Here is a 16,348-nt window from a genome sequence, read left to right on the forward strand (position 1 = left end):
GCTGGTCTTATATTAGTTTAGTTCTCCCTTTGAGAGACCTTAATGGAAAAGCATAGAGTGCTAGTGCCGGAAGAGATTGCAAATGTGTTTTCTAGGTTCATTCTCTTAGCCATTCTTTTTAAATTGGCATATAATTTATGTATCATAAATTCATTCATTTTATGTGTACAATTCATTGATTTCTAGTCACATCACTAAGTTGTGCAACCATGATTATAATCCAGATTTAGACTTTTTTTTTATCATTTCAGTAGGATCCTTCTTATCCTAAACTCTGACCATCACTAATCTACTTTCCATCTCTATAGATATGTTTGTCCTAGACACATAATTCCATAGAAATGGAATTATGCAATATATATAACACTTTGTGACTAACTTCTTTCATTGAACATGTGCACTCAGCATATTGTCTTTTAGTTTCATCCATGTTGTGGCATGTATCAGGAATTGATTCCTTTTTCCACTATATGGATATGCCACACTTTACTTATCAATTCATCAGTTGATGGACATTTGACTTGTTTCCATTGTATGGGCTGCCATTTTATGTAAGGGACTTGAATACCCAAAGATTTTGATATGGGGGGTATGTTTGTCCTGGAACTAGTCCCCCAGAGATTTAAGGAATGACTGTAATCTCATGCTGTAAAACTTGAAGATTAGGAGTTCTCATTTCTGAGTGTGTTGGAACCAGAATTTCTGTAAATACAGGTGCCTTATCTACACTTCAGACCTACACCTACAAGGTCATAAATTACATGGGAGACCCTCTGCACTTGTATTTTAGCTACTTCCCAGGAGACTGACTCTGAACACCACAGTGTAAGATCTGCTATTGTTTTGTATATGTGATGGATAATTGGAGTTGTACCTTCCAAGTGTAGCATTTTACAGTGGCATGAGGTCTGGATAAAATAAATATGGGGCCATCACAGCTATCCCTTAGGTGTTTAGGAAACAAAGGAGGAGGACTTCTCCTTGGAGAAACAGGTAGGACCTGTGGCTGTCTTTGTGATGGGTGTCAGATCTCAGTCTTGTGTGGTTCAGTGTCAATGTTGACTCTCAAGCAACCCTGAAAAATTGTTAACAATACAGTGCAAGTCACCTGAATTTAATTGACCTGAATGAGTTAAGGACATTTAGCAATAAAATCAGTAACTTCTGTTTTTCTTGTTGGGTTAACTCTATTACATGGCAGATACTTACTTCCTACTTAAATGGGATTTTTTATTTATTCTAATTAGTTATACATGACAGTAGAATGCATTTTGACACATCATATGTATATGGAATATAACTTCTCATTTTTCTGGTTGTTCATGATGCGGAATTATACTGCTCATGTAGTCATATATGCACATAGGGTAATAACGTCTGATTCATTCTACTATCCTTTCAACCCCTATACTCCCTTCCCTACCTTCACTCCCCTCTGCCTCCAAAGTACCTCTATTCTTCCCTAGCTCCCCTTATTGTGGATTAGCATCTGTGTATCAGAGAGAACATTCAGCCTTCAGGTTTTTGGGATTGACTTATTTTGCTTAGCATAATATTCTCCAGCTCCATCCATTTATCAGCAAATGCCATAATTTCATTCTTCTTGAAGGCTGAGTAATATTCCATTGTGTATATATTCTGCATTTTCTTTATCCATTCTTCTATTGAAGGACACCTAGGTTGGTTCCATAGTTTTGCTATTGTGAGTTGAGCTTCTATAAACATTGGTGTGGCTGCATCACTGTAATATGCTGATTGTAAGTCCTTTGGATATAAACCGAAGAGTGGGATAGCTGGGTCAAATGGTGGTTCCATTTCAAGTTGTCTAAGGAATCTCCAAATGGGTGCACCAATTTGCAGTCCCACCAGCAATGTAGGAGTGAAACTTTTCCCCCACATCCTCATCAACATTTATTATTGCTTGTATTCTTGATAATTGCCATTCTGACTGGAGTGCAATGAAATCTTAAGAGTAGTTTTGATTTTCATTTGTCTAATTTCTAGAGATGTTGAACATTTTTTTCATATATTTGTTGATAGGTTGTATTTCTTCTGTGAAGTGTCTCTTCAGTTCCTTAGCCCATTTATTGATTGGATTATTTGGTTTTTTGGTGTTGATTTTTTTCAGTTCTTTATGTATCCTGGAGATTAATGCACTATCTGAGGTGTGTGTGATAAAGATTTTCTCCAATTCCATAGGCTTTCTCTTCATGTTATTGTTTCCTTTGCTGAGAAGAAGTTTTTTTAGTTTGAATCCATCCCATTTACTGATTCTTGATTTTACTTCTTGCGCTTTAGGATTCTTGTTAAGAAGTCAGATCCTAAGTCCACATGGTGAAGATTTGGGCCTACTTTTTCTTCTATTAGGTGCAGGGTCTCTGTTCTAGTCCCTAAGTCTTTGATGTACTTTGAGTTGAGTTTTGTGCAGGGCAAGAGAAAGGGGTTTAATTTCATTTTGCTACCTATGGATTTCCAGTTTTCCCAGAACAATTAAATGGGAATTTTTAATAGTGTGATTGCTGACTTCTTGAAATCTGTCTTGCAGTCTAATTCTTTTATGAGGAACAATTTTATTCACTTATTCTATGAATACTGATATAGTAAAACTGCTTACTTTTTGTTTAGTTACCAAACTATAGGGCTCCATGCTGATACATCATATGACTGTATTATTTTATTACTGACTGTTTATGTGTTTTGGTAAATTCCTTGGAGAATCTTCTAAAATAGAATCAGCATTTATAGATAGAGAAATATGCCTGTCCTTGAAATTTTTCTCTAGTCAAAACCTGTCATAGCTGTAAATTGTTGCACAAATGCTCATTTTACTGGCACCCAGAAAACTGCTGGTTGGGCAAATAAGCAATTATGACATCTTGTCCCTCTACTGGACAGTATAAGTTCAACAAGAGGGAGTCTGTAGTCACTTTTCTAAAGGGGTCTTTTTCCTACTTTGCTCCAGCCCACATGTCACTTGTCTTCCTAGTCCCTGATTCCCCAATAGGCACTACTTTTATATCAATAGAGATAATGCAAGGAAAAGTAACTCTTCTGAAGGGCTCATAAAAAGCAACATTTGTGCAATCTTTGACAGTTTATAAAGGGTTTTGATATAACATGTTTTCCCTGCATTTTTACAACAGCCCAGTTTTAGAAATGAGCAACAGAAAGATACCATGCACTAGATTACAGCTCAGTGAAAAGTTAACTTACAAACCAGATTTTCTGTCACTAAATCTACTGAATTCTTCTCCTTTCTATTCCTTTATTTTCCCTTTTCTACCAGGGAAAGTAAATATATCAGGAAAATTGCTATAAAGTGACAAATAATGAATTAGAATTAATTTGCTGTAACATGCAAAACCAGCATTTTCTGTAACAATGATATAAAATAGCAAAATAACAAACATGGAGGAATTATCTTGTTCATGTCATACAGATAGTGAGGGTGGATGATTTGCAGCAGGACTTTGGAATGGCCATATGAGTTCAACAAATCATCTCCTTACAACGCAGTAATAAAACTGTTTCCTTGTCAAAAATAACAATTTAAAGTCTATGGAATTTGACCAGTGGTCGAGTAACAAACTGGGGGAGGGGCATTTATTCAAGACAACTGATCTATCTTGGTAAGAATAATGGATGTATGTGTCATTTAGATTTGGGACTGCTCCCATCCTCTCCAGCTCCATGTTGTAGAAGACTTATTCCAGTCAATTGGAGTGGACTATGATGACCGCTAGCTCTTGTTTTCTCTCACCAGCTCCAGAAATAAACTATTATGTTTATGTTCAGTTGATATTTGAAAAATGTACTGTTTTGTTTTAGACATGAGGTATTCCTCCAAAGATCATATATGAGACAATGCAAGAATGTTCAGAGGTGAAATGATTAGATTATGAGAGTTGTAATATAATTAGTGTATTAATCCACTAATAAGGATTAACTGGGCAGTAACTGTAGGCAGGTAGAGTATGGCTGGAGGAGATAGGTTATTGGGGGTTTCTTTTTTGTCCTTGGTGAGCAGAGTGTGCTCTCTCTTATACTCTCTCTTTTCCCCTCCTTCCTGGTTGTCATGTCCTGAGGTACTTTTCAATATCATACCCTTTTGCCACGATGTTCTGTTTGACCTTGGGCCCAGAGTTATGGAGTCAATAGACCATGGCCTAAATCTCTGAAACTGTGAGCCAAAACAAAGTTTTCCTTCTCTATGTTGTTCTTATCAGATCTTTTGGTCACGATGATGAAAAAAGCTGAATAATAACAGCTATCAAGTGAATTATTTGGGAAATTTTAGTTTTTCCAACAAAAATGGTACTGGGTCAATTGGATATCCAAATAGAAAAGGATTGAGTTGTACCCTACCCTGAGACCATACTAAAAAAATTAACTCAGATTGTGTTAGAGACCAAAATGAAAAAGCCTAGGCTACTGGGCTACTAAACACTTAGAAAACATAAAAGGAAATATTCTTAATCTTTTGTAGAAAGTCTGTGTATATAATATGAAAAAACTGCTCTCAGCTTTCCCCCTAACTTTGAAAACTTTTGCTGCATCTGGACATTCTCAATGTAAAGAGGTTGCCAAGGTATGACAGAGTTAGAAAATAACACGTCTTGTAAATGCCCGTTTGTTTAAAAAATCAGAAATGTCTCCTGGAAGTGACTGAAATGGGGTTGTTAGACCTCTAGGAACCACACATGTCCATGTTGGGTCAGTGGGTTAGAGGACATGGAGTAGACTGTGAGAAGAAGGAGGTTCTGTGCCAGGCTAGAAAGACACTTTTCATATTATAACCATCGTTTTGGGTGTGCATTTTATTCCTCATTAGTGTATGAATAGTTGGCAATGCTAAATACTTTTTTGGAATATGTAGACTTTTTAAATGTTCTAAAGTGCCTGACGTATGTTAAAAGTAGAAGTAGTAAAATACAACACATTTTGTAAATTTCTTTTTGTTAAAATTCTTTTTTCTTAATTTTAAAAAATATTTTTTAGTTGTCAATGGACCTTTATTTAATTAATTAATTAATTAATTAATTTTTTTATGGTGCTGGTGATCAAACCCAGTGGCTCACACATGCTAGACAAGCACTCTACCACTGAGCCACAACCCCAACCCATATTTTTGTTAAAATCCTCATGAAATGTTTTGCGGGGGCAATAGCCAGAACCCCTGTTGAGTAGTACATGTTGTGTGCTGGTTCTCCATGGTGCCATGCCACTGTGCTTGTAATGAGGCAGGAGTAACCGTGTTCCTTAGTCTGTGTGTTTCATTTTACTGTGCTGTGTGTATAGTGTATATAAAGGACAGATGAGTCTTAATCTACATCTACTCTTTCTAGATGCTAAAGAGGTTGGCAGTGTATGACAAAAGTAGAATTAGTGCTTTAGACTGTTTTTGTTGCTGTGACTAAAAGACCCCACAAGAACAATTTTAGAGGAGGAAATGTTTATTTGGGGGCTCATGTTTTCACAGGTCTCAATCCATAGACTGCTGGCTCCACACCTTGGGGCTCGAGGTGAGGCTGAACATCATGGCGGAAGAGTGTGGCAAAAGAAAGCAGCTCAAAGGATGGTCAGGAAGCAAAGAGATCAGTCTCTACTTGCCAAATACAAATATACACCCCAAAGGCACACCCCAAAGACTTACCTCCCCCAGCCACACCTACCAACCTTCAGTTACCACTCAGTTAATCCCATCAGGAGGATTAAGTCACTGATTGGGTTAAGACTCTTATAACCCAATCATTTCTCCTTTAAACCTTCTTGCATTGTCTCACATATGAGGTTTTGGGGGACACCTCACATCCAACCATAAGAATTAGTAAACAGATTTTGTATGTTTTGTGTTAAAATTCCAAGGAAAGGTTGTCTTTTGAAAATTTGAGCATTATATTCCACTGGGTTAACGAAGGGCCAGAAAGCTCATATTTTGAAGGCATTTTCAAATTAGAACTGTTGTAACATGTGTGCAGTTTATTCAAGATTATCACGTACATTGTGCGCAAATTGAGTCCTTGAAACATCTAGTCTGTCAAGATGTTTAGAGTGCCTGATGTATGTTAAATGGTGAGGTAATAAAATACCACTTTTTAAATATCTTTTTACTAAAATTCATATGAAATACTATCTTTTGGGAATGAAATTGTTAAACCAGCTCTGTGAGCAGTATAGTGTCATCTGTATTGTTCAGTGGTGTGGAGGAGGTGGGAGGGAAGCAATTGCAAAAGGTAATGTTAGTGTGTTCATACTGAACATTCTCAGACATCAGTTTTCTGTATGTTTTGTGCATTTTGTTTTGCTGTGTATACAGTATATATAATGGACAAATGAGTCCCAATTTTGCAACATCTAGTCTCTAGATGTTAAAAAGGTTTCCAACGTATGACTAAGTGGTTAGTAAGATTAGCACATTTTGTGCATTCTGTGTTGAAATTCATAGAAACTTTTCCTGTATAAATGACTTCCAGATGTGAATTTGTTCAGCCATCTCTAAGTATTACATATTCCTTTACTTGTTCACTGGACTGAAAGTACAGAAAAGGAGGTGAAGAGGGAAAGATTCAAGGACAAAATGGTCATATTAGAAGATACCTCAGATTATAGCCATTGCTATGTGTGCACTTTTATTTACCAGTGCTATGTGCATAGTGGACAAGTTCTTATGTAGAATATCAAGTCCTTGTAGACATTTAGAAGTACTCGATATATTTAAAAGTGGAAGTAGATTTAAACTTGAACATAACTTTTAAAAATGGATGGGAAATAACTGCTTGGAATTGTAAAACCACCTCTGAACAGTGTACTGTCTGTACTTGTTCGTTGGGTTGAGGGAGGTGGGAGGGAAGAAGTTACAAAAATGTTTTGTTAGAGTGTGCTAGGAAATTTCAGTTTACCCATTGCCCTGTAACTTGCATTTCATTTAATTTTGCTGTACTATACATATTGTATATATACTGGATAAAGAAGTCCTGGTTTTATAATATCTAGTCTGTAGATATTAAAGAGGTTGCCAATGTAAAAAAATTAAAAATAAAATAGGTATAATCATAAGACAATGATAACTGTTGTTGAGCCTGTAAACAAACTATAACTTGCCTTGCTAGTAGGAATATATAATGGTACCGTTTCCCAAATGAAAAAGTTTGTCAGTTTCTTAAAATATTAAACATAGATTTATCATAAGACATAGCAGTTCTACTCTTAGTTAATGCCCTAGAAAAATGAAAACATGTCCACAGACTTGTGTGCAAATATAAGTAGTGGCATTATTCACAATAACAAAAAGGAGGAATAATGAAAATGTTCAACAACATTTGAATGGATAAACAAAATATGATGTAGCTATACAATAGAATACTACTCAGGAATAAAAAGTAGTGAAGTACTGTTCTATACCACATCATGGGTGAACATTGAAAACTCCATGCCTAGTGAAAGAAGCCAGAAACAAAAAGACCACATATCATTTATATGAAGATTGTGGAACTAACCTAGATGCCCTTCAACAGGTGAATGGATAAAGAAACTGTGGTATATGTACACAATGGAATATTACTCTAACATAAAGAAGAATAATAATAAGGCATTTGCAGATAAATGGATGGAATTGGAGAATATCATGCTAAGTGAAATAAGCCAATCCCAAAAAAACAAAGGCCAAATGTTTTCCCTGATAAGTGGATGATGATGTAATGGGGGTGGGGGGTGAGAGAAGAATGGAGGAACTTTAGATTATGTAGAGGGAAATGAGAGGGAGGGGGTATGAAAAATGGTGGAATGAGACAGACATCATTACCCTATGTACATGTATGATTACACAAATGGTATGAATCTACATTGTGCACAACCATAGAAATGAAAAGATGTACCCCATTTGTGTACAGTGAATCAAAATACAGTCTGTAAAAATTAAAAAAAAAATACCAGCATCAGAGCAAAATTGCTTTCAGTTGAATTGTATATACAGTGGTGTCTGATTAAAATTCAAATATCTAAAAAAAAAAAAAGAACTATTCAGAGGAGGTAAATCTTTGGAGACTGAAAGTAGATCAGTAATTCAGTAATTACCTGGGGATGGAAACAAGGAGTGACTATGAATGGAAATATTCCAAAATCAGATTGGGGTGATGGTTGTATAACTCTGTGAATATGCTAAAAATCTTTGAATTGTACATTTAAAATGGATGAATTTTGTGGTATGTAAATTGTACTTCAATAAAATTGTTTTTATAAAGTGAATGTTTCAGCCACGTGCAGTGGTACATGCCTGTAATCCAGTAACTTGGGAGGCTGAAGAAGGAGGATTGCCAAGTTTGAGGCAACCTCAACAATGTACACACTGTCTCAAAAAAAGGATTCAGGGTGTAGCTCAGTAGTGATGCACCCCTGGATTTAATCCCCAGTACCAACAAACAAAATGAGTACTTCACTGCATTTTCAAAACAAGAAACAAAATATTTTGCATTAATTCCCCTTGAATGGGTTTATATATATATATATATATATATATATATTTAAAATTGTCAATGGATCTTTAGTTGTCAGTGGATCTTTTGTTTAATTTTATTTATTTACATGTGGTGCTGAGTATCAAACCCAGGCAAGCACTCTACAGCTGAGCCACAACTACAGCCCTTGAATGAATTTTAATAAATCAATGAATAGCACAACTGCATAACAACAGAACAAGTAGACAAAGACATTGAAAAGGTCTGTAACATTCATTCTTAAAACCAAAGTCATGCAAATGACTCTGAAAACAAAAACCTGAAAAAATAATTATCAATGCTGGAATTCATTGGATTCTTTATTTATTGGATTGGAAATACAGTTTGAAGGAAATAATTCTGTAGATCATTAAGTTTAACTCTTCTGTACATACACACCAATATAAATATAGTTGATATCCAGATAATGAGATTATGATAAAGTATTTTGTGGTACATGTTTAGACAGGTTAAGGCAATGACTGTGTCATGAATAAATTATGTCATTAGATTCCCATTATACAGGCTTTAAGTAATCTGTCCAGTTTTTCCAAATAATTTGGCAGAGGTTGTATCAGTTTACATTTCTGCCAACACTTTATAAGTGGGTTCTTTTCTCTGTGCCTTACATAACACTGTATATTATAAAATTACTTAAACCTTTGCCAATCTAGTAAGTGAAATAGCTTCTTTCTTTTCAATTTATATTTCTTTGTCAATGGAGTATATCTTTTCACATAATTATTGGAGATTTGTATTCATTTTTCTAATAACTGTTCTTTTATTTCTATTGAAATATTTTCAACACAATTAATAAGCTAACAGCAACAATAAATAAATACAGTTTGATCATCTTGTTATGGTTTGTATATGAGGTGTTCCCCCAGAAGCTTATGTTTGAAGTAATGCAGGAATGTTCAGAGGTAAAATGATTAGATTATGAGAGCATACCTTAATCATTGGATTAATTCATGTGATGAACTCATAATTTGAATGGATTGCTGTATAGTAACTGTAGGTTGGGGCATAGCTGGAAGAAGTCAGTCACTGGGGTGACCACTGGGGGTGTGTCCTTTGAAATTATATATCTTGTCCAGGACTCCTCATGCTCAGTCTCTCTCCTTCCTTGTTGACCCTAGCTGAACAGTTTTCCTCTGCTATACCCTTCCACCATGCTGTTCTGCTTCACTTTGGGCCCAGAGAAATCAAGTCATCTGACTGTGGATGGAACCTCTGAAGCTGTGAGCCCATATAAACTTTTCCTTCTCTAAGTTGTATGTCAGATATTTTGATCACAGCAAAGCAAAACTAACACAATCCCTAATCTCAAAATCTGAGACTTTTTGAATGTCAGCATAACATTCAAAAGGTCTTAGATTTTGGAGCATTTCAGATTTTGGATTTCCAGATTAGGGATGCTCAACTGATAAAGACCATGCAAATATTCCAAAATCCCATGCCCCCCCCCAAATTCCCAAAACTAAACTCTGAAATTTGAAACACTTCTGACCCCAAGCATTTTGGATAAAGGGTACTCAATCTTTAGTTATCACTATCTTAAAATACTTTGTAACTGGATGTGAAATAGTTTGCTTTCTTTTCTCATTTCAAATTAAACTTTGGAACTCAGAGCAATCTGTATTATGCTCTAAACAACCCTACAATGGTAGCCAAACTGATCACCTACCCTCAGTAGCTTACATAGGAGAAGGTGAGTTCTCACTAGAAGAGAACAGTACATCCGTGCACCTGTTCCCCTTCTCCTTAACAAAGGCTTATTAATAGAGATATGTACATATTGCAGCTGGTGGATAACTGTCTAGAATTACACCTTACTCCATGTCCACTTGTTCATTTGTACTCCTAACAATCTCAGTCACAAAAGGGAAACTGGTAGCAGAATCACCAGGCCTAGTTTTTTTAATGACCTCCTGAAGTTTTTTTGAGCTATATTGGCTTATGATTATATTCCTTCCTAATGCCACACATATTTGGTAGGCACATATATATAGTTTTTTCTTCTGTTTATGTCTTTCAAAATTAGGAAATTTGGAAATTACACACCATTGGTGGAAAGTACTAATACAGTTGTGAAATGCACTTTTTCATACCCATAAAGTGAAACAATCTTGACCTTCTGCATCTTTGAGTTCATCATTTTGTTTTTAGCCATGTCAGATATCAAAGGAATTTCATCTGTATTTGTTTTCCGTAAAAGTTCCAAACTGGATTATTTTCTGACATTAGTCGTATACCTTTAAAAATACTGATTCTCTCTTCATCAGGTGACATCTTCTGTGCTATTTTTTTCTGGCTCACATAAACAGGTTATTTCTCTTTGTAATCTGGAACTATGCTGTAGGATGCAGTCAAATCAGTACTTCTGTTGTTCATTGTGTGTGTGTGTGTGTGTGTGTGTGTGAATATGGAACTTTATGAGCTAAAAAGCTTATGCATGTTTTAATTCCTTGTAGTTATGATCTATTTACAGTTCCTGTCAGATTGTCTTTAGATCCAGCAGATGAAATATGCTGTTCATTTACTCCTAGTCTTTATCATTTTCTCACCAAAATACTCCTCTGCAGTCCTGCTATCCTGTTCTTTAAATGAAAAAGACTAAATGTGAACTTAGTATCATGACATGGAAGATGGTTGTAACAACTATGAATCTAAAATGTTTGAAGAGTTACTAAAACTGTACCTTGAGTTAGTGGTGTGCCCTGTGGCTTGGTATATTTTTTATCAAAACTGTCAAAATGGTATCGACCTTGTATTTTTGCTTTGATGTTTTGTGTTGCTATGTTTTAACTACAAAGGGGCAACATCATTACCTTCGTGGTCTTCCATATTTAATATGGGTGCGTTAGGTAGAGAGGGAAAGGTTTTATAACTTTGAAAAACAATATTCATCTGATAATGATTCTAGATATAATAGTGATGATTACTAGGAGAGGTTTTAAGAGCATTTCCTATAATGGAGGAAATTGTCTGCTATAAACCTACTCATTTGTTAGAGTAGTAGTTATTTTAAAGACCATATGATTTAGTCTTTCCATTAGCTCTGCTAAAAAAATCAAGTTAGTAAAGTCAAGTAACAGTGAGTTACATGAAGCAGGTTTTGACTTGGGAGAAAGATACATTTTAAATGACTTATTTTGGTCTCCTGATGAAGACATTTAAATTAAATTGTGTGACAGGTAGCCTTCTCCAAGCTTTCCAAATCATCCTGTATTATGATGAGTGTTGAAGGGCCATGGAATTGCTTTTTTCATGTAAAACTTAATCAGAAAATAACTGCCTAACAAGGGAATTAAATAAGAATAAAAGCACTATAGAGTGTCATCTGGAGTGGAGAGGGAAGCCCAGAGAACTCTGAACATCCCCAGTGCCACCAGCAGCTTCAGGAGGAGGTGCTGCTGTCACAGCTGGCATCAGTCACCATTAAGACCTCAACCATGAGCAGCAAAGCTGAGATACTCAGTGTGGCACTGTGAGCAAAGGGAATGGTAGCCCACAGGAAACAGGAAGGTCATTGCATGAAAGTTTGGGAACAGGAAAATGGTTCAATGTAGGAAACACATACAGTTTCACACACAGGAATGGCAACAAGCTTGATGTGGTTGTACAATAGATTGCCACAAAGAAGAATAAACCCCAAATAGTACCTTTGTAGTGTAGAGGATAGAGAATCTGTGGAGTTTGATGTTGTGGAAGGAGAAGAGGGAGCACAGGCAGCACAGGTTGCAGGCCCTGGTGAAGTTCCAGTGCCAGGCAGTAAATATGCAGCACACTGTGACCACTACAGATGTCATCTGTATCATGGGAGCCTTCTGCACTGTCACCAGTAGAAGGACCAGAATAATGAGAGTGAGGAAAAGAAGGGATTATAGAGTGCCACTGGACATCAGGACACAGGTGATGTGCCACCTCTCTTGCTTCATAAAGAGAATACATGGACATTAGCCAAAGTGTTCCCATCTTCCCATGTAGGAAGAAGCGATAGAGAACAGGAGGCCCCATGAAATACTGGCAATATTTTGGACCAATCAATATAATTATAGCCCATAAATCTGCAGGGGTCCTTCTTGCCTAGGGCAGCTACTAAAAGGAGCAGGAATATGAAGGAAAGGAGACTCAAGGCCAGCAGCCATCTCAGTGTAGGTATCCCACAACTTCAATTACCAGCACAGAAACCCAGAATGTCCTAAACCAAAAGCTGGCTAGGAGAGTGCCAGCTGAGAAGTGCACTTCTGAAACTGAGCAGAGCAAGGCTGAGTAAATCCTGGCTGACCATCCCTGTCCTCATCTTGTCTGTCATTCACCATGAAGAAATGAATGTAAATTCTAGTAATACCATCTGAGCAGAAGATTGGAATTGAAAACCTTAACTGCTTGCCTTTTGCCCATTTATCAGATAATTAACACTATCTACATGATGGGATTTTTATTATTTTCCCCTAAAGAAATCTTTTCGGTAATGTCAAACATGTTTTCTTCAAGTCTATTTAAAAAATTTTTTTCCTCATACACTTTTAAAGGTTTTAAAATTTTTTATCTGGTCAGGTTGAGATTATCAAGAACCTCATTTTAAGTTTGGATTAAAATTTTTAAGACTTTTTTTCCCACAAAAATCAACAAATTATAAGTATCTGTTAATATAGGCCTTTAATAATAATAATGCAATACAGACACATTTTGGTTTAAAGAACTGTATTTCTCTAAATTTTATATATGATTTGCTATTCAACAATGTCTCATGAGTTTATATTTGTCTTAATGGTAATAGATGTGATAGAAGATTATATACATAGTGTGTTAGCTTTCAATTTCTGTAACAAAATGCCTGCAATAATTAAGTTAATAAGAGGAAAGGTTTATTTTGTCTCACAATTTTGGAGGTTACAGACAGCCCATGACCTACCCTGTTGCTTGGATCTGTGGCAGTACCTCATGGTGGGAATGTGTTTTGGAGCAACCCATTCATCTCATGACTGAGAATGAAAAAAGGAAGACAAAGGTTTTGGGGTCTCATCATTTGCCTCCAGTGTTGTAAGACCTCCCATCAAGCCTCACCTCTTGAAGGTTTCTACCAAGCTGAGGACTAGTCCTTTAACATACAGGCCTTTGGGAGACATTCAAGATCTAAACTGTTGCCCATACAACATAGTAAACATTGTTTTCTTTTTCTGATGTTAACCTTCTACATTAATGGCAAATGATATGAGAAATAATTTTTACCATTCTGTCTTTTCATTTTGCTAGCCAAAGATCTGAATTTAGAGAGAAGTCTGAAATTTTCCTCCTAAGAGAAAATTATAGCAAGTGTCTAAGAATCATTTATGTTTTTTTGTGTACCAACCCCCTGATATTTTAGTCTTTTTCGCTTGGGCCTGACTCATGTGCAGGACTAGGGGACCAACTCTCCTTCCTGTATTCATGGAGTTGAATGCTTATAAATGATTTTGCTGTTTTTATTTTTCCTTAGTGAGAAAACCCTTAAGGGAATGAGACTTAAAGACTTGCAGCTGATTATCTCTGCTGTGTCATAGCCATAACTCCAATAAGCCAGCTCTCCAACTCCTGAATCATGGCTGCTCAAATTTATGCTGCTGCATTTAGTTTCCCAAGGGGTATAATTACTTTCTCCATGATTCCCAGTGTTTGAAATGACCTAATCAAAAGCTTTCACCCCTGCTTTCCTCTGGTGTGTGGTAAAACAAACTGCATTTATAGCAACTGGAAATTCCAGCAGCCTGCTTCTTTCTGGCAGATGGCAGCAGAACTGGCTTGAGGAATGCTTCTGGGAAAAATCAAGGGCTCAGCAGTTCTGTCTTGTGCTGTCCTGGGCAGAAAAAAACTTTTGACTACTTATCATCCCATCTTCCTCCACCTTAGAAATGAGACATGACCCAGTATGCAAACTGCTGAGTGCTGTGATAACTACCAAAGGTACCATTCCACCTTGTCCTTCTGGTGACTGAGGGACTTTAATCAGACCAGAATAGGTGATGCTTAACCATTTCTGAAGGACCATACATTGATTTACTCCTAAAACAAACACCCCAGACCTGATGTCAGATTTCCTTTGTGTTTTTTAGTTGTTGAATATCAGAGGTACCATTATGGCCATATTCTCCATATGCTTCCTCAGGCCTTATGGTTTTTTTTTTTTCTCACTCTATTTCAGGACTCATCGTCGGGGTGATCCTGAGATATGGCACCCCTGCCACCAGTGGCCGTGACAAGTCACTCAGCTGCACTCAGGAAGACAGGGCTTTCAGCACCTTATTAGTGAATGTCAGTGGGAAGTTCTTTGAATACACTCTGAAAGGAGAAATCAGCCCTGGCAAGATCAACAGTGTAGAGCAGAATGACATGCTGCGGAAGGTGAGCTGGCATATCGTTATCTACGACATGGTTGTTGATTCCTTGACTCCATCTTGACCTTGTGGAAATCTTTCCAAACTCCTGGAATATCAACATTCTGGGTTCTCAGTTTTGCCTGGAGACTTTTGAGCCATTATGAGGAGAAGATAAGAACTATATTTTACTCATACCTTTCAGCTCTGTGACCTCTTGGGCTTTTTAGTGTCTGTAGTGGATGTGGGCTCCTGATTATGCGATGGTTTGTACATTCACACTCACCAATTTTCTCCAACTGCCGTCTCTTCTTTACAATTTTCTCTTATCCTTGTGGTTTAGAGATGAGATTGTTTCTTTCTTAAAATAACATTGATTTCACTTTAAACTTATTTATTCAGAATTCAGAAATGTGATTCTTAGTTCTTTGTGGTTCTTTTCCCATAGTCTACAATTATTTGAGTGCTTACTCTCATTGATGATTGATGCCAAAAGCCCAGTGAATCTTTGAGGGAAGAAGAGGCCTTGTTGTCTTAGAATTTGAGTCCAAGCAGTTTTTCATTTGATATCAGAGTAACAAAAATATTCCACAAGAAAAAAATATTGTGTCTTTTCATGTGGGTGATTTCAAGGATAAATGAGATCTGTCTTCATTGATACATTTTCCATTACTTTAGAGATCAGGGATTATCATTAGAGGGCTTCTGTATAGCAGGTCAGGGCATCCAGGTAGTGGGGAGCCCCTTTTAATGTAGAACAAGCTAATGCGTATGATGACCTGCAGTCAAAGGCAGAGTTTGGAGTATGCTCCAAAAATTAAAGTATTCTTTAAATGTACTGTTCCTTAGGGCAAATTATTCTCTCTCTGCAATACTAAATATGATCATCTTCTCTCTGTCCCCAGTGGCAGTACTATTGTGCTCTTTGCTCTCAACATTTCATAAGAAAGCATGGAATTTCTATAAAAATTGTGAAACTAAATGCAAGCAAATGAACATATCAGTGTAAATACCATGTTAATTGCTATTTTGAAATGACAGCATGAGTTCTTCATATTGGGTTGCATAGAATAGGGGAAAACAGGGAAATGATACCCACTCATTTTCATCTTTAGGTTATGATAGAAGATGAAGCTGACTTCTGCTCTTTTTATCTTAAAAACATTTATTCAAATCTCCTGTTTGAAATTTTGCCACCAAAGCAAAGGTGGGAGAACAAACAAGGCCAAGATGATTGTTGCTAGTTGAGGGGAGAAAGGCATATTAAGGCAGCTATGTTGGTGTGAAGAGCATTGAAATGGGTATCAGAAAACCCTTGTGCTTGTGGATACATTATTGGGTTTGGTGATATCCAGCAAGTCTGACTATTTATGGGCCCAGGTTCCTCATATTGGGTAGGTATTGCCCAAGACTCTCCTTCACTCTAACATTCCCTGTTTTGTAGATTACTCTTATCTTTAGTAAGAAGATAGAATAAAACAATTTACAAGAACAACT

The 16,348-nt window shown here is 36.6% G+C and overlaps 1 protein-coding gene across 1 annotated transcript in view; it reads left to right on the plus strand.

Annotated features, from left to right (window-relative positions):
* The window catches only part of SLC9A7 (solute carrier family 9 member A7), a 144,523-nt gene that overhangs the window by 52,233 nt on the left and 75,942 nt on the right, over positions 1 to 16,348 (plus strand). The window contains exon 2 of the mRNA XM_079123558.1: positions 14,680 to 14,879. Within this exon, the coding sequence (XP_078979684.1) occupies positions 14,680 to 14,879 (200 nt within the window). The remainder of the gene's footprint in view (positions 1 to 14,679; positions 14,880 to 16,348) is intronic.

This window comes from Sciurus vulgaris (assembly GCF_902686455.1).
Source record: "Sciurus vulgaris genome assembly, chromosome: X".
In the NCBI taxonomy this organism is placed as follows: Eukaryota; Metazoa; Chordata; class Mammalia; order Rodentia; family Sciuridae; genus Sciurus; species Sciurus vulgaris.